General features: G+C 33.8%; 1 protein-coding gene across 5 annotated transcripts in view; it reads left to right on the top strand.

The window, feature by feature from the left end:
• GRIK2 (glutamate ionotropic receptor kainate type subunit 2) overlaps nt 1-20,132 on the top strand; it is a 343,246-nt gene that overhangs the window by 126,636 nt on the left and 196,478 nt on the right. For all 5 annotated transcript variants that reach the window (XM_015858743.3, XM_015858741.3, XM_032443244.2 and 2 more), the window contains exons 5-7: nt 12,592-12,773; nt 16,234-16,287; nt 19,724-19,897. In XM_015858743.3, coding sequence (XP_015714229.1) covers nt 12,592-12,773; nt 16,234-16,287; nt 19,724-19,897 — 410 coding nt within the window. The remainder of the gene's footprint in view (nt 1-12,591; nt 12,774-16,233; nt 16,288-19,723; nt 19,898-20,132) is intronic.

Here is a 20,132-nt window from a genome sequence, read left to right as displayed (position 1 = left end):
ACACTGAAACTGGATAAAACAAACCAAAAGTTGACAAAGGTTCTAAGTTTTCAAATCACTCAAGTAAGACACTTACTAAACACTTTAAAATGATGTATGTTAGGTGGATGATAGATAGTGAATTTCTGCAGTCTGGAAAAGTTAGTAAAACTTAAATTTATTCATGTTAGACATTTATCCAAGCTTTGAAATGTATTTTCTGTTTCCTTAGGTTCATCCATCTGTTCCTAGTAATTACTTTTTTAACTTGGAACCTGTTTAAAATTGGGTAGGATACAGTAAGATTTCTTTATTTTATAGGTCTGTCCTGTGCATTTCTGTCCATGGATAATGCTGCAGTGTTTACATTAATACAATTTAAACATCTCAAATTGATGAATAATTCTCTTTTTAACTTTATAAATATTAAATAACAAAAAATTTCCTCCTTTGACAGGTCAGCTTACATTTTAGGGAATACAGGTTTCAAAAAGTCACACTGTTCTAAGTGGCTTCCTTCTATGCGCATATTAGAGAAATAGTATCCTCTTGCGTCCCTGTCACAAGGATGCAAAAAAGAACAATGAAGCTCTAAAATTTGTAGGTTGGTTATTGTTTTACAGGAAAACTGAAATGACATATTTACAGGCTCCGCGTTCTACCTTGACATAAAAATTATGCATGCAGTCAATAAGCTCACAAGTGCAATACTCGAGAAAAAAAAAATTGTGTTAATTTTTCTTCATATTTTTGTGTTAAGAAAGATGAGCGTTCATCAGATTAGAAGTTTATGAAGATATTATGTGGTAGGAAAGACTAAAAGGAAGTAGGTTTAGTCTAGTAAACAGAAGGTCTTGAAAAGGAAAAACCACACAGTAATAATCCTATACTGTATTTCATGGCATAGTTAAAGAGTTGTTTAAATTAATTACAATTAATCTAGAAACATATAATTTAGAATAAAAGATGCAAGGCTGTGGAATTGTCATCTCCAGAGTTGCTTTTTTATGGCTATGTTCTCTTAACACATTTATGAGATGGAACAATACAAAAATGACAAGTAACCATGAACTCTTAAGTCACTGTCATGACTAGTCCCAACACTACTACTTTCTCTGACTTGTGTAAAGCTGATACTAATGCCTCTACTGAATGAATGTTTAGAGATACTGTATTATGAAATGCTATTAACATACTGTATAGATATTTTTTCCTCAAGTTGAATTAATATTAGCTGTCAATAACACAAAAACTGTATCTATGTAGATTTTTATGTACTTATACCCTTTTGTGCAATTTTAGATTGCTTTCATTCTAGCTTGTTGAAGCAGATGCAGAATTCACCTGGCTGTATTTGACAGTCTGGGCGGGTATCCTCTCTGGAAATAAATAGTCTTCTATATAAAACTTATCAAAGATTCAGAGTGGGATGGGATATCTTATCACAGTAAATAAATATAAATGTATATAAATAAAAGTAAATATTTCTGTGCATTTCAATTCGAGCATTATCAATGCCAGTTATCAAAACCAGTTATTTGATGTTTTTAATGGAGTGAACTGAATGAATATCTAAAAGAGAGATACACTTGTGATGGGAAACAAAGGAGTCTTCAGGCATCTTATGCGTATCAGCTAGAGTTCTGCTCCACATCTGCTCTGTCACTGAATAAGAAAGGGAATGCAGCTGCATAAAAACATCCCCAGTTTAACAGAAATTTCAGATTTGGTTTGGCTGCAAAACTGATAATATTTTTTATATGATTTTGGAGAATGAAGAAATATTTTCTAGACTGTTTACCTACTGCATAGTATCTTTTCAGTACAGAGTGTTTCATGTGCTGTGTCCAGTAATATCATGTGAACATTTAATTAGTAATTCTGTGTTAAACCTGACTGTGGTATTTAGATGTAGCTGATTGTTTTACTGTATTCTTTTTCAAAGAAATTTCTTGTATTATTATTTGATGAAGCTCAAAAATATTTTTTATGGTGCTATATGAAAATATCAGATGTAAAGAGGATTTTGTTAAGCTACTATTTCATTTTCAAGGTGTTTTAGACTATCTACATTTTGGAAGTTAAGAACTACTTTAGCTAGTTTTCTGAAAAGAAAGAAGTTTAATACACTTACTCTTCTTGATAAATGGACCTGCATTGTTCTTTGAGGAGAATTCTTTGGAGATTTAAATTAATTATTTGAAAAGAAAATTAAATGTCATCAAGTTAAACATAATGCATGAGTTCACCTTGTCTTTCAGGAAAACATGTACCAGAGACTCCTTGTTCTTTTGCCAAGAACTGAATTTGAACTTATTGGAACAAGATAAATTATCTGCCTCAATATAAAGTAAACTAAAATTAAGCACTTTAAAGAATTTTTCTAAGGAACAGAAGGAGGACATATTTCCAGAAATCATTGGAATATCAATGAATGTACTCCAAATATTTGTGGGTTTGAATAAACATAAGTATTTAAATTTTATAGAGTGCTGGCTGGGGTATGTATGATCATAATTATTGATTCTTCCCTTCTTGAATACTGGTACATTTTATTCGCTATTTTCAAATAGTAAAAAATGTGAAAGGCAGAACAATTTAACTGAAAATGAAAACAGAAAAATACAGACATGATCTCATGTTTTGCATGTGACATAATTTAAATAAAAACCTCTAATTTCCCCAAATTTAACTATGTTTTCACTACTACAGCAGTATTAGCACATTTTGTTCCTGGTTGGTGGAACCTAGTGAAATGTACCTGTAGTATCAAGCACTTTCTCAATTACTCTAAATCAGACTCAGATCTGATAACCCCACCCTTGTGCATTTTAGTTTCATTCCCAGATTGTTTTTCTCTCTTGCACTCTTATCAGCTCCTGTAGCAAAAAGTTATCTTCTTTAGCCTCCAAGAATAAATGTAGTTACCTAGTGTAATGTCCAGTTTAGAGTGTTCACATATGCCTTCTGTCAAGTCTCTCTTGATTTACAGTTGATGTTATTTCTTTTTAGGTTTTGCTGGAAATGGCTAAACTTATTTTTCTGCTTCTTTTTACATTGATTCTGACAGCTCTGACAAAAGACTGTTTTGTCCTTTGACTGCAATAGATCTCTTTATGCTTTTTACCCTCATTAAACCACAGTACTCGTAGATGTAAGCCCCTTGAGAAATCATACTTCCCAGTGAGTGAAGGTTTTTTGTTTTTTGTTTTTTTTTCCTTAAATTGCTTTATGCTGCAGATGATAAGCAATCTGAGAGAATGAAAAAAATTATTTTCCTCATCTTCTTTGGATGACAAAGACCATTCCATGGACCTAAGGTCTGTTCTGAACTTCAACAGTGCATTGATTCCCTCCAGTGACAGTGTGCGGGTGGCATTGTAGGTCTGTTTCACTATGGTGCTCTAACGTTAAAAGCGTTTTTTTTTTCTCTCTCTTTTTTTTTTTTTTCCCCTCAAAACAGTCTGAACTGGGATCAGCTGTTTGAAACTAACTATAAAACATATGTACAAACATACATGATATGAATTGCTTAGCTTACTTTATTTAAGGAAAAGGATAAAGAAGATTATTTTATTGAACTTTAGTTGTACTTCATGATGAATGAGCAGTAAGGTAAAATGGGTGCTAAGACACAAAAAATTAAGTAATATGCCAAGTACCCCAATGGATATCCGACTCCTGGAGTCAGATCCTTGGTTTTCTTTTTCAGTGATTTTTAAACACAAGGCAACTGAATTACGCAGCTAAACTGAAAATTATTCTCCAACTACTGACATATTTTCATCTAATTAAAACTTCTGAAAAATATTTTCGTTTGAAAGTAAGATAACTTTAAAACAACAACAACAAAAACCAACTTGAATTATTAATAAACTGGTGGTCTGGAAACATTTTGCCTTCTTTATGTGTTTTTGTATCACTGAAGGACCATATGTGTGAATGGTGAAACTTGGAAAGCAACATACAGGAAAATATGCCAACACAACTTAGGGCCACTTAGATTTATACACAAGAGTTCTTGTGGAGAAGATTCAAGGTGGTAGATCACATCTAAAAGAACCCCTATACATCTAAACTCTTTCACCAGTGGGTAATTTTGTCATCCAAAGAAACCTTCAGAGTTCATTCTGTCAAATACTAGTAATATCATGATTTATTTGTGCATTTTTGTTTGCCCTAATAAATCTAATTTCTAATTTCCAGCTCAGGTTTTTCTGAACAGAAAAGCAATGTTCCTTGACAAAGGGTTTGTTAAATAGAATTTACTTTGGCTAACATGCTATTGAATTCAGTTACCATATACTTTTTTTTTTTCTTTTTACTGGTACAGTACTGGTAGTGTAATGACAACATTTTCCTGGTAAGAATAGGAATTAGTCGAAAGAATATATATACACACACGCACATATAGTTCTGTGATTATTCTCTAATGCTTCAAATACAAGTTAGAAAAATCTTGCTAAAATATTAAATTCTAAATCTGGTAACAAAGAGCTATAGTGATTATTTTTGCACTAAGATAAACTTTTCTGGATTACCTGTCTGCAGTGTTCTTTCTTAAAGCTCATTCTCCATTAACAACACATTCCTCAATTTTAATATTGTGTTTAAGTATAAAGGATAAGAATTTTAAGCATGTTTTATGCTGCCAGAAATGAGTAAAGTTAACTTAATGTAGTAAATAGGCTAAATATGAATAAATGAATATTGTTGATTAAACTCTTTCCCCTTCAGTTGTATTTTCTCTGTGATTTTCTTAGTGGTGTTTCCGTATTTTGTTCTTGTATCCAAAACATAGAATGCTATTCATATAGTCCTGCTAGCAAGTGCAATTTCTCAAGGATATATATTTTTATATATATTTCAAGTCTTTTCACTAGAGGTGTTTTTTTTGGGTTTGTTTTTTTTTTTTGGTTTTTTTTTTTGGTTTTTTTTTTTTTTTTATAGAGGATGAGGAAGATATAACTAATCTAGTAAGTTTATTGGTAATTGGTAATTCGTTCAGGATGTTCAATATCTGTGAATTATTTTACAGAAATTAACTGTACTGGTTGATGTGAAGCATGTTATCAGTGAAGAATAAACTGATATTCTTCTCCCTCTTACCCTCACTCCTATCAAATTCCAATACATAATTATATTTTCCTGAGGTCTAAGCAGAAAAACTGAGGAGGGGGACATCAGGAGAGGAGAAGGGTGCAGAATAGTGTGAGAGGAAATGACATGCTGAAAATAGAGAAAATATTCTGGTAGCTCAACAAAGTAGTGTATTATTAATTTGATTTCTTCTTTTTATTATTTTTTTCTTTTGAGATTCTGAAGGTATAAGTAGCTTTTAAAAGAGCATTACTGTTCCTTTGTACAGAAAAAGGTTCATGTGTTCAGCCTATTGCAAAGTGCATTTGCTTACATTCTTCCTGTACAGCACAAAGGCAGCATTAATGGAAATGATAAATAGTTTGATGAGCAGGCCAGGTGGCATAGCAATGGCTTGCAAGACTGCTGAGCTGGAGACACAGGTTTTAAAACAAACTTGGGGCTCTTGCTTCCTGGACTGGTTGAAGTTGAACATGTCGAGGAGGTAATGTGATTGATCTCTTTGGAGGATGATGCCAGCTGGAGAGCTCACAAACTACTCCTTCAGGATTCTTCTTAAAGATGAATTGATGGCAGCTTCTGAAAAGAGTTACTCACACCGCATTCTTTCCAGCCATTCAGAGGTAAGACTCTATCACAGTGGCTGCTAAAAGAAGGAATTGAGAGTTTAAAGGGACAGGAAAAAGGTATCCTTCATGAAAGAAACTGCAGGAAGTACATTCCAAAAATGCACCAATTATTTCTATACTGTTAAAAAATAGATTTTTATTTATTTATTTATTTAGGATGCTGTTAACAAAATTTGTTTTGCATTTTTTTGTAATTAATTTTAAATCTGTATTTTACCTGAGGACTGTATTTTATTTTATGTTGCAAATTACTTACATTAATGGTAATCTAGGCTAAAATCTTTGCTTTTGTGTTGTAGTCCTCAAAATCGTTGTGAAGCTGTTTATTTTCCTCCTTTGCTTTACTATTTTTGTAGTTCTCACATGATGTTTCTCTGTTCATCAGAGGCTCTGATATTTCCTTTTCTGATTAGCTACCCATGAGCTGCATGGTTTTGAAAATGACTGTTGGTTTTCCAGAAGTCTTATTTTTCAGTTTGTTAGTTCATTACTTTGATCCTGAAAAACCAGACTGACCATTTTATCTAATGTCAAATGCTGGAAATGAGAATTATTTGAGGATTAACAGTAGCTCAATTTATAAAATTTATAGTTACTCTCTATTTACTCTATGTGTATTTGATCAAAAACTACCTTGTGTGCTAACCATACTTAGACAGTAGAAGTGGAGTTCCAGAACTGACTGGCCAGGGTAAGAAGGAGTAGTCCCTCCTGACTCTCAGGAGTCAGAATTATACAAATGGACCATAACAGTATGAGAAAAAAGAATGAAAATGCAGAAAAAAACTTTGGCAACATTTGGAGAAGAAAGCAGACAAGGAATTTGTCTGGTATCACTTTATGTATTTAGGTCTACATGCTAAAGAGACCAAACAAGTGAGAGCTCTTCTTTGCTTACTGAAAAATGCTACTTCTAATGAGGAAAACCCTAAAAAGTATGTCTTAAGGCTGTTGAAAATAGAACTGGAAGCAGTGGCAGAATTTATTTTTATCATATATGGATAGTTTTCTGAACCACATTATTGTTTTTATCCTCCGGATGTATGTGTGCTTCTGTTCCTGTTTTTTTTCTTTTTTTCTGTTAGTTTCTTTTATTTGTTTTTCATTTTTGTTAATGCAACTACTTTAGCGCTGATAGGGATTTTAGGGTGCAGGGGGGAAGAGATGATAAGAAACAATAAGGGATGAGGAAGCAGTTACTATCTACAGCTCAACCCAGGTGCTGTATTTCAAATTGTTCATGTACATTATATCTTTTCAGTGCATACATTTTTCTTTGGCAAAAAATAATTACCCACAGTTTAGTATCTAACTGAGGAAAAAAAAGGGGAAAAAATAAACTTTGGATTTGTTGGAAAGCACTGCGGGCAAAACAATCTGGCATCAGGGGTTTTACCTAATTACTTTTAAATACAAACTTTTAATCAAAGATTTTGCTACTGAGATAAAGGACACAATTACATTAACTACCTTACTTTCCCTTCCCTTTGGGGATAAAGGCTGGAAGGAAACTGCATTTTCACCACTGCTTACACAGAGTGCATCAACATTAACCCTATGACATGCCTGGAGTGTGGCAAATTGAGGGTTAGTATGTGCAATATCTCTAATTTCTTTGTGCTTGATGATGACTTCTGTCACTCTGGGCCACAGTCCTTCATGGGACATCCTGTCCCATGGGGTGCCTGTGGACTTCAGTCTCTCTTTCCCTCAACTGGACTGCCTTGGGGTTTAGAGCTGTCTCTTCCCAAGAGCACGTCTCCAGCCCCAAGTAGTAGCCTCTTTCTTTCTCTAGTACACTTGAGCTCTTTGGCACCCAGTGGGATTTTGCATTGTTTCTGCTGGTTACATACTAGATAGAAAGGTCTGCGATCACTATGAACAGGTGAGTCATGGTGTAGCCCCAGGCCCTGCTGCAGTATCTTTAACTTGTGCTTCACGTGGACAATAATCTCTAAAATATTTTAACTCCATTGTTTTCGTCCACATGTAATAGAGAGAAAAAGATAGAGAGTGAATGCTTCTGTGTTTCTTATTAATTCTGCCATTTTTATTGAGACAGCTTTTTTTTTCCTAGGAAAAGCTAGACTTCCTGCGTTTTATTTATGTACTAGATGCAGTCTGGAAAGACATTCAGCCTTTGATTTATATTTGCATGACTTTGCTTTTGAAGCATGATCCAGGCCTGCAAAATGTTTACCCAGCCTCAATTCCCAGCAGGGCCTGAGCGAGGACGTGCTTTTTCTCAGAACTTCACCCAGTGGTGCTCTTGCCTAATAAAAGCACTAGATGCTGGTATGCTCATCAGAATGTAAATTTGGTTCTGTGGGGTGTTCCTCTGTAGTATGAACCATAGGGTAGATGTAATGGTAGCAGTGCCAGCCATGACATAGTGTCACCTTCACTGCCCTGTCCTGCCATGTACTGTGCCTGGGGAGCATGTACGGTGGTCACCCTGCCTCACCTGGGGTTGTGCTTTCTGACAGCCTTCCCAAGGGAACCTGGCAAACCGAAGCTGATGAATTCATGCCTGTGTGGAATTGCTTTTTAATGTGTGGATGAAGATGAACAAATATTCCTTGTTAGCAGATGGCCCACAGGGTGGCTGAGTGGTCTACCAAAGTTAATAGACTGAAGCATATTTTGTGCCCTACATAATTCATATGAACTTAATGAACACTACCAGTGGCTGGAACACATTAAATGTTAACTGTTACTAGAATTAAATACTGTGATTTACATAGAAGTTGTGAGCAAGAGTACTGTGTCTCAAATTTCCTTTTCTTTAAAATGTATTTTGAGAAATTCATTCTTTACAGTTTGTGTGTCCTGGCAGTTTTGAAGCCATAAATATTTACTCATTTGCTTTCAGGCATTCCTGTACTGCTCCAGTAATGAGATCTAGTCAGTGCACTACAGAGGTGCGCATTTGCAGGTTTTCTTCCTTCCTTTCCTCATGTTCAGGCTCCTCTGATAGCTTCTGCAGGACAGCAAGGGACAAGTCAATTTAGAATGCCCTGGATTTGCTTAGTAAAATTTCAGAGCCTACAGACTTGTAGCCACTCTCTTTTCCTTCATTCCTTCCATTTTAACTTTTTTTTTTTTTTTTTTTTTGAGAACTTTAACTGTCCTTCCCATCTTCATCTTCAGTTAACAGTGTAAGAACTTCAGATATGTTAGGCACGTTGCCATTCTAAGTAAACAGTATTTTAAAAGAACAGTTGCAGTCAAGAACAATCAGTTTTCCTTCTAAACTTTTGTATATGAAAAATGCTGAATTTGATTTTTTTAGGAAAATGCTTTCCCTTTGAGATACTGATTCCTGCCATGTGAAACTGACTGTCATCTCTTTCCTACATAATATAAATCTGTTTTTATGAGCTCCAGAATGTCTTGTCTGATCTCCCATACTCAGCATGGCTTCCAGTTGATCCTTCCAGAATCAATGTTTATAGCAAATGCTTGGTGCAGCACAGGAAATTCCCCACTAAATATTGCTTGCATGTTCAAATCCAGCTCATTCCTGAAGTCCCTCTTGCTATCTGAATGTCTCAGAATTGTAAGGCCTGTACATTCATGTTCACCCCTGCCCAGCTTCATCCCTTCATCTTCCCCCTCTTTTTTTTTTTTTTTTTTTTCTTTTTCTATTTTTGACTTTTCCTCTCTCAGTGTGAAGTAGTTCATGTAGATCTATGTCTCTGGTTTATAGACTTGACAGCTTGTATCTCAGATGCTTATATGGCAGCACATTTTGCAGCACTATTTGATTTGAAGTAACTTTATTTAGAAGGATCGTCTTTCTGACTGTCTTCTTGGTCATATTTAACTACTGAGTATCAAATGCCAGTTTTGGTGTTTTTTTTTTTTTTCGTTCCAACAGAGTGTGTCATACTGTCTGTCCCAGATTTGTCAGAGTTCTTAAGTGAAAGTGCATAGAAATCAAAGTGAATGAGAAACTGTCAGGACTTTACCTTTGAGAAAATCATAGCTTTGAAATGCTACCCTTTTGTCAGTCTGAAATCATCTTAATGTATTCATTTCAAGAGCTTTCCACTTGCTTTATCTTTTTATTAACTGGACAGGCTTGGAGGCAACCCTAAGTGTTTCTGCTGACATGGTATGGTCCATCATTTTTGATAGAGTCATTAATGGCAGTAGTGTATGCTAGATTTTTTTTTTTTTTAATGTCAAAGCTTTACTTTTGAACAGTTGCTCTAGATCATCTGAATCTGATAATCTGTAGTAGATGCATAATCTTTTCAGTTAAAAAGCAAAATCAAAAACAGAAGCAAAAACAAAAATTTACAACAACTTTCCAAGATAGAATCATAGAATTGCTTGGGTTGGAAAAGACATTTAAGATCACTGAGTCCAACCTCAACCTAATCATACTACCCTAACAACCCTCTGCTAAATCATGTCCCTGAACACCACATCCAAATACTTTTTAAACACATTCAGGGATGGTGACTCAACCACCTCCCTGGGGAGCCCATTCCAGTGCCTAACAACCCTTTCTGTAATGAAATTTTTGGAAGTGCTATCCAAACTAAACCTCCGCTGGCACAACATGAGGCTATTTCCCCTTGTCTCACCTGTTAACAGTGTGAAGAGAAAAATCATAGAATCAAGAATCGTAGAATCACCAAGATTGGAAAAGACTTACAAGATTATTCAGTCCAACTATAAGATGGCTTGTGTTTATTTAGTTGAGGCATCTAGAAATGAAGCATCAAATCCATTTCCATTTCCATTAAGTACATTGATTAATTTTCTCTAAATACCAACATGATATTTGAGGTAAGTGTGGCAAGGTTTATTCAAGTTATAGTTTCTAAAATTACTGTTTTCATTATCATCTGGGCTCATATTTGCCTCTTAGGTCTTATGTATTCTAGCTATTATTTCTTTTTGTCTTAGCAAGCGTGGATGAGATCTATTCATGAGACCAGGTCTAGTCATACCTTTTCTGCCTTCAGCATCTCTGATGAAGATTGCCAACAAGTGTAGCAATGCTTCTGCAGGTCTTTAAATTTACTTTTATTTTCTTTGCAAGGCAGGACAGAAAAAAATACGAAATAAGCAAAGCAAGATAAACCTAAAATTAGACACACCAGATATAGCGTAATGTGAGTCAAAATTATTATTGTTAAAAAATTTCTTATTTACTGTTCAGGTAAGCTATTAAAAATAAATTGGAACATATAGAATTATTTTTCATCCCCTCTTGAACTAAAATATTTTGCTCTGACCTTAAATTTTTGCATACTTTTAAGCAGAAAAAAATGCTATCATTTTTCACATTATATTTTTGTAAGAAGATAATCAGCACATATTAACTTTCTGGGTTTATTTTTTCAGATTGCTTGTTGTTAATCCTATAGAAGTGTTTCACAGAAGTTAGAAATTTCGTAATTGTTTAGCCATAGGTAACAGTTGTCTCAGTTTGAATATGCATGTGTGCTCTAGGAGTGCTAACAAAAAATTGTGACGAAATGCAAAAGGTTGTATCCATGAAATAGACTTGTGAGTGATAAAACATTCTTAAATTAACTGCATTACAAGTTTGACATCAGGGAATTTCTATCCAGCTAACCAAGTGCTAAATTAAAGATCTGCTGCCCTGAGAGTTGTTGTTTCTATCTTCTTCATAAATCCCTCAAGCAAGATGCGTTGATGTGGACTGTTTAAAACTTTGAATTAATTCAGAAATACCTCCATCCATCTCCACACTGCTTTTGGGCCTGAAAGATATATTGAATTCCTATGCCATACCTACACACCTACAGTCTTCATTTGGGAAGGTTTCATAAAATAAGCTATAATTCCAGTTCCAGCTAATTCCTAGATAACACTGATCCTTTTCAAGGTTGAAAAAGGAGGAATGATGAAATAAAAGCATCTGATTTTGTCTTTCAGATGTTTTATCTATTTGTCTAATTTGGTTGAAAATTATTAGAGCTAACGATGTTTTGTAGTCTAAAAGCATCACTGAAATATGTTGTAAAAGGCTCTGTGTTATGACATTTAACAAAAAAGAAAACCCATATTTTGGAAAAAGGATACTCACCAAAACAAAAATAAACTCTCTCTAATGCAGAGCTTATCATGACATCTTGCTAAGACTGTAGTGTACCTACATGCTTTATTACATATTTTTTATTAAGTCAAGTCAGCTTTGACATTCAGCTTTAACTACGAAGAATATTTACCTATTTTGCTAGTGCTGAAATAAACTGTTACTTTATAAAAGACTTTATCCTGTTGTTTGAAGACAATTGAACAACCTAATATTCATTATTGGTCACAGACCAATCAATAATCTGTATACCACACCATATGCTGTCTTGTTGCTTCTGTAAAAGAAGATTCTGGGGAAAATATTACTGCATCTACTTACATGGTGAAAGCTGAGTAATCCAAAATGGAACTGTAAAGTATTGCAGAGGACTGCAAAGGTATCAGTCATTCTCTTCACTGTTGCTTTTTTGTTTTATTACCTGTATAAATAGAAAAACAAAAATAAAAATTGAGTACTATGTGGATTACAAGATGATGTTCTATAATATTGAAGTACTCTACAACTTTGTGTGAAAAACTGACAGATTAGTTAAGAGATTATTAGTCTGACTATAAGCAATTAGTCTGGGTTGTTGCTTTAAAATAATTCTTCTTTGTGGAGCAGTATTATAGTTCCATGAAGGAAAAATTGTATTACTTAAGATGCTTTTTTCTAAAATACATGTCTCTTTATCAGATGAAGCATGCTGAGTAGGAAGAGAAATTCAGAAAATTCTGAATGTTCATAGTAAGTTGTCCTGATAGCAACTCAGGTTCCTGTTTTGATAATTTTCTTTTCATTGACTCCTCTATTTTCTTTAAGGCCTTATTCGATTACAAGAGCTCATCAAGGCTCCATCACGATACAACCTGAGATTAAAAATCCGTCAGTTACCAGCTGACACAAAAGATGCAAAGCCATTGTTAAAGGAGATGAAAAGAGGAAAGGAATTCCATGTCATCTTTGACTGCAGCCATGAAATGGCAGCAGGCATCTTGAAACAGGTAATCCTCATTTTGCTTTATATCATCTAATCTTCATTCCTAATAGATGAAAGTCATATCCAGACTTAATGGCTTTTAACAAGAAGTTAAATTGTACGTTAGTTTTACTGAGGCCTAACCAAAAATCAGCCAAGATTTTCAGAGATAATTTTATTGGCACCTGTAATGATAGCTGCTTCCATTATCTTTGTTTAAAAGATCAACTTGATTTGTCTGTGTGGGGGAAGGAAAGATATTTCACAATGCACTTCACTGGGAAAAGATACGCCTTCGTATTTTAGAGAATAATTGCTTTGAGTTTTTAAATGCTTGCTTAGAGTTATTTTATACATATATATATTTCCAATTAAAGCTTTTAAATTGTGTACTTTTAATCAGGTAGTAATATTTGAACAGTATGCTATTAAACTAGCACATTATTGTAATCCTCTGGAAGGACAGAATTAATTGATATTTCTAGTGCCATATTCTCCTCCTTTACAACTAAGGTTGTGAAAGAATCTGAATACATTTGGACAGATGCTTTCAATGTGCTTGCACTGTTATGTACAAGTAAGACAGGTAGTCAAGAGATAGCAGAATCCCAAATGCTTACAGTATTTTTATTGCTGAAACATATTCCAGTGCTGTCATCGAAGAGAAGATGGCAATATATGAAGGATTGTCAAAAAAAAAAAAAAAAAAAAAAAAAAGAAGAAGAAGCTTGTAAAAAAGCTGACTAATCCTGAAGTGCACAATAAATGCATGCCTTTGTGTATCTTCTTTAATGTAATGAGCTAGCCCTAAAGATTTGGAATTGCTTAAAGGCCTTTTTTTCCAAGTTTTTAATTGAGATATAACTTGTAGTTAGGTTAGGAAATACCTGAAACAAAACAGTGTTCTACATTTCTAACACACAGCTTTTTGTGACTCTGTAATTTGTATTCATATTAAGTGTGCTATTGTATTGTTTAGTTCAAAAACAGTAAATACATTCTTTAAGATTTGAAATAAGATCTCTTGATAATGGTACCTCAGGGTACAGCTGTGGGTATAATTGAAAGAACTGGTAAATATACATGCATACAATCATTTGTTGATGTATTGTGCATTGATTAAAATTCTTTCATTAATTTGTAGTCATTTTAATATCTGCTGACAGTCCTGGTCTTCACTTAGTTTAAGGCAGTGTAATTAGTCCAATTGTTTAGTCCGAATTATTAAATGTATATTTAATTCCTTTAACATCTTAAAAATGCAGATGGAAAATATGTATTAATAGCAGTACAACGCTGCAGTACTACAAATAACTCAATCAGCATACATTATTTATACTGTATCTAGTAGTTTTTATGTGAAAGGAAACTTTTATTTCACTGCGTACAACAGTGTGAAAAAAAATATGAAAAAAGAATTGAGAAGAAAATGAAAACCATTCGATATTTAATCATGTTCTAAGATCTGAAAGTGAGCATGCAACTTCTTTAAATCAAAATATGAACTGTTTTTATCAGGATACTCTGCTTGTCCTAAGGAATATAAAAGGTGACAGGAACAACTCTTTAATCTTTTTACAGTTTCTGTAATCTTTTAGTTTTCCATCCAGCTTCACAAATTGCAGTGTTTCAGAGGTGTCTAAAATTGGTGGTTGTTCAGCTGAGCATGACTTCTGCTTTCAAAACTGAAAAAAAAAAGAAAAAAAGAAAAAAAGAAAAAAAGAAGAAAAATTATGTTAAGAAAATTCTCTATTTGATGTACCTTTCCAAATACACTGTTTGCAAAATATAAAAAGAGATTTAGGCATTTATTTAGACAAAGATTAGTTTGGAAACATGAATTAACCAAATTTATTTGGTAATGGAGGGGTGAACCTGGAGAAACATGACAAGAGATTTCTTCTTGAGATGATGATTGTAAGGATTAAGAATGAAATTGAGAGTAAGAGGTGGGAATAAAACCAATTTGGAAATTTAAAAAAAAAAAAAAAAAAAAAAGAGTAAAAAAAAAAAAGTAAAAACTCACTGTCCATATGACATGATTATATCAAAGCAAATCTCAATGGTTGCTGCATTACCTGGCAACCAGGGAAAGCAGACAATACTTAGTTTTCTTGTCTAGAAATTTCAAATATTCTTATGGAGAGATTTCTTGGAGAGTGAAATCCCTGATTGTAAACAGATGTTTAGAAACAGAAAAAAATAGAAATACTAACAGTTTTTGGTGTTGTAAGGTAGAGTTGTGATATTTCCAATAAGATAATGATGTTCCTGTGTTTAACAGAATTCAAATTGCTGTTGGTAGACTATACTACAGTTCTAAATACAGACCAAGACATCCTTTGAAAAAATGTTGTTACAATTTTTGCCAGTCTTGTCAAAGCTAAAAGCACTGTTCTGCAGCTGCTATTTCCAATCTGTTTTAGCTTTTCACTTTTGTTTGAAAAAGAACATACAGACTAGTCATTTATTCCTTTCTCAGACAATGCCACAAGTAAAGAAGCTCACACAGTCTTCAAAGCTGTTAATTCTTTTGTATACAAATTCTGCTATTATTACAATTGTATAATTATTGCCTTCGGTGTATTTAAGGAGGTTTAACTGTAGAAAATTGGCAAAGAATTCTCTTCATGATTCCTGGAAAGGAGGAGAATATTCTGTACTTGTGTAGCTTTTGTTACGATGCTAAAGTGAGGTTAAAAAAAATACTGTCAAATCCTAAACTATTTACATAAATGGTAATAGACTGTGGTAGCTTTTGTGGAAAGTAAAAAGATATTGTGTATCCATACATGCTCTTCAGGAGAAGGAACACGTGGTGAGATATCTCTAGCTTTAACTGAATATCTCCAAATATTTTTTTTCACACATTTAAGAAACAAACAAACAAACAAAAAAAAAAACCAACACCAAACATTTTAAAATGCACAGCTGATCAGAAACCATTTGATATTACATAGATAGCAAGACAAATGAAGATGCTGAAACACTCTGTATCATGCTAGTAAAAATATACATCGAGAGTATTTTCTTTCATCATTGGAAAAAATGCGTGCACCTGAAGTACATGCTTGGGTCCTTGTTCTAAATGCATAATAGCACTAATCAAAATAGAAAAAAAAAATCCAGTTAGGTTATTCTTTTTAAGGAGATGAGGGGGCTCAATAATGAATGAAAATACTGTCAATTGAAATTTTGTGTGGTAACTTAATGCATCCATTAGTATGTAAAACTATAAGCCTATTTCCCATTTATTGTTCTAAACAGTCTAATAATATTCTTTGTATCCGATGATCTGGTTCATAAATTTCTTTAATAGACAGTAATCTGCTCTAACTGCTAGGAGATGACTTGCTTGGTCTGATTTTATCCAACCCAGTCTTCTTCTGCAGCTTTTCATTTGCAAAGTAAGTGTGCTAAAGTTATTATGTGAACTCAGAAATGTTCTTTTTTTTTTTTTTTTTTTTTTTTTTTTTTTTTTTAAGGCTTTAGCCATGGGGATGATGACGGAATACTATCACTATATCTTTACCACACTGGTAAGTGGCTTATAGCAACATATGGGTAACATCTATCAAAGTTGCTACTTTCCTTAATTATATTATCTGACAAATCAAGAAGTCTGTAGAATGAAGTGTGAGTACGCTATTTTTTCTCTGTTGTGTTTTCTTTCTTTCAATTAAAACCCATCAAGATGATTTAATTCAACACTGTGCCCTGGGAAGTGGAAGTTCTAAGTAAATGTCTGACTCTTTAGTACTACAGCTTTAAACTTTTTAATAGTTAAGTAGATAAAAGAGTTGTGTGTATTTCTTTGTTTTCCTTTTACAGTTCATTAGTGATCTTACAATACAAACCATTTCAAGCCTGAGGAAGAAGTGACAGTAAAACTATTCTTGAAATGACCTATGTTTAAAATTTCATTCATGTTTAATAAATAAATAAATAAAATTAATCCTTTGTGGTAGGATGAGCAGTTCATCACAGAATAATAAAATGAGTTTATCAGAAGTATTTATATGGGAATAGCTTTTTTTTAGTAGAAAGGAAAGTAAATTATGAAGTTCATTAGGACTGCTAAGGCTCTGCATAAATATCTCTTAGCAAGTTGTGCTAGCATGGATTTGGGATTGCATGAAGTTGAATTTCCTTCATTAGTCTCAGATTTTCATTCTATGATAAATTTCATTTTGATGTTTTGATGAAGATTGTATCTTTGAGTTGTATGCTGTCCATTAACATTTTATTCTTAAAGTTTCTTTTAAAAATCAGATTTACTGTCATTCTTGTTTTGTTATTATAATGCTAGCTTTTTTAGGAGCGATAAGGACTATATTCGCTTGGTTCTATCTGTCTCGCTCCAATTTGTAGGAGGGAGGCAAGGTTCTTTGATATGTGTATACCCGGCGTGAGATTAAGAAGCAACGGTTCAAATGTTGGTCCAACCAGTTTATTAAAGTCCTAGCTATTTTTAGGGAAATGGGGAAGGGAAGGTAGGCGATAGAAAAAGTAGGAAATGTAAGCAAGGAGTCTTTGCAGAGAGCGAAAGAGATAGTCACCACCATGGGTCCAGCGAGGTACACAGTAGGTCCGACGATCTCAGGAACTTGTCTGATCACCGCAGGGGATGGGAGACAGCCAGGGAGCTCCGCAGCAAGCCAGTCCCGGGGTTCTTCCGACAAAGTTTTCCCCTCAGGGAATTCTCCGTCAAAGGTGTCTTTGGGAGTTTGTCTCCAAAGTCCCCAGTTTAGCGAGGGCCTTTTATCCCCCATTTCGGTGGGGGTTCTTCTTCTTCTTAACAAACACTTCTTTGTAAAAAGATTTAAAACTAACTTTTCTGACATTCCTGCCCCACAGATAAGCCAGCAAGGGTTGGAGGTCTCTGTTGCCTGACACAAGATTTACCACCTTCTGCAGGGGTCTGCTCCTCCCAGCAGCACCCCTGGAAAAGACTGCTTGTCCTGTTCCTGCTTATCTTTGCAGTCCTAAGCAGGGATGGCACGATAACACCCACCATTCACCCTCCTGGATAGTTAGCAGTTGCCTGTCAGAGTCTTATCATCAGAAAGGCCTCACGAAAGCAAACTTTGAGACAATAAAAGAAAAACAGTTCTGTCTTTCACACTATCAAACAATAATTTAATGTGCATAGGCAGATTATAGATTCTGATTTTGCAGTGTAGCTTTGGAGCTTGCATCAGAAATTACTTATTTTGATATATTAATTGCTTCTTTCCTGACATGTTGAAAGTCCTGTCTAATAAATTTTCCAGCCACAATGTTTATAGCAGTCTGCTGTGTGCTCTCCCATGATTGATTCAGGGTCTAATGCTCTAGCTGATTAATACACCAACCTGTGTGTATTTGTAATATCTTAGTATAATATTGTTTTGTATATTTATTGTATTCCAGTGTAAATATGAGTGTGTTTGTATTAAAACATTGCATCTGAGTTTTTTTGAAGCAAAAACAGAATTTTCATGAGAATGGTGAATCAGGGTTCTAGTCAGTCTTTCATCTGAAAAAAAAAAAAAAAAGAAAAAAAAAAAGTATTGTTTCTTTAAAAAGAGGGAATGAGTTAGGTTACTTGTAAATATATAATTTTTGACCCCTGTACATCTCAAGTGTCATATGAAGAAAATGGTCTCATAATTACTACTTCTAATTGAAAATAGTGCCTGGTATCTGTAGTTGATTTTTAGGGGAATTAGTATTAACTATTTCTTAACATATGATACTGAGTTATATTCTGGTTTTCCAATGTATGGTACTATGTCTTCTTCAGTTCTAGTCAGTAAATAAATATATTCAGAGAAATAGTACAAATAAACTACTATTTCATGAAAATACAAACTATTAAAATTAATTATCTTTATTATTATTTAATAATTAGCTAATAATAATAATTATTAAAATTTAATTAAATAAAATTAAAAAGGATATTACAGACAAAGTTTAGACAATTTCTGTTTTCTGTGAAACTAGAAATATATTGCTTGGCAGTAATGTCTCATTATGTCACTCAAAAAAAAATTATTTAAAAGGAAGCAGCAAAGCCAAGAAGTAAAACAAATGACAATTCACTGAATGTGCTTAGGTAAACCAAATGAGTAATGGGTACTTTGTTCATCAAATATTGAAATTTAATCAATTGGCAAATTTCACACTTGTAGGTAGAAATTTCTAATCAAGAATGTCTGTGTTTTCCGGCATGTTTGGTAGACACAAAAAAATGCTTTTGGTTAGAATGAACCTGTGATCAAAATCTGCAAACGTTGCAGGCCACATGCAATCTTCCTGTTTCCTCCTCTCATTTAAATACCTAAAGATAAATAACTTTCATACAAATCTCTGGAAGTCTGCTCTGATTATCATGTAAAGTCTGTTTCTGTTAACCTTCCCCCCCCCCCAACCTCACCCCCACCCCAAAAGAAAAAAAAAAAGTTTAGAGATTGGTAGTAATATTTATGCCTACTGGAACATTAGAATAGGTATACTTAGGCTGCTCAGAACATTATGCCTCATCTTTCTGTGGAAACTACAATATATATAAAGAGTACACCAACATTTGCTAGTGTGAATTCACAAATACAAAGCACTATTTTTCAACATATTCAACCACCATTTGCTATGCATTTTCACCAGTGATGATTAAAATAGAAGTTTACTGTTGGAGCTCATGGTTCTGCTACTAAGCGTAACATTTCCTATAAGATGTGTTTGGTTTTTTGTTGGTGGTTTTTTTTTTGTTTATTTATTTGTTTGTTTGTTTGGTGAAAGCAATTGAATTTGTTCTTTTGTGAACCAGATTGCTGGTTGGCTGAGTTACTTGACTTGAGTTATTTGACGTATGCAGTTCTCCAAATAAACAGAATGTATTTCCTTGCATATGCAGCAACTGTAGTACTGCAACTTGGTCTCAAAGTTGAAAATGTAGTGTATCAAAAAAATTTATGTAATGTTTATTTTTTTCAGGACCTGTTTGCCTTAGATGTGGAACCTTATCGGTATAGTGGTGTTAATATGACGGGATTCAGAATCTTAAACACGGAAAATAGCCAAGTCTCATCTATCATTGAAAAGTGGTCTATGGAGCGATTGCAAGCACCTCCTAAACCTGATTCAGGTTTGCTGGATGGATTTATGACGGTATGAATATCAGCATTTAGTTTTTTTGTTTTTTTTTGTATATTCTTGTGAACATATCCCCCACCATCCCAACTTCTCATTTCTGTAACTAAAAATTTTTTGAGGCATGGGGCCAAATATTATTATTTGAATATTATTATATTCAGGCAATAACTAATGTTTTATTTTAATATTCTACTGACTGAAAACATAATATTGATGAAAATAGTGTAATATCATGTCAAATCCCAGCCAA

This window comes from Coturnix japonica, chromosome 3 (assembly GCF_054131305.1).
Source record: "Coturnix japonica strain WE chromosome 3, WE-NBRP24, whole genome shotgun sequence".
In the NCBI taxonomy this organism is placed as follows: domain Eukaryota; kingdom Metazoa; phylum Chordata; class Aves; order Galliformes; family Phasianidae; genus Coturnix; species Coturnix japonica.
The sequence above is the reverse complement of the archived record's forward strand: the minus strand, read 5'-3'. Positions and strand labels throughout refer to the sequence as shown.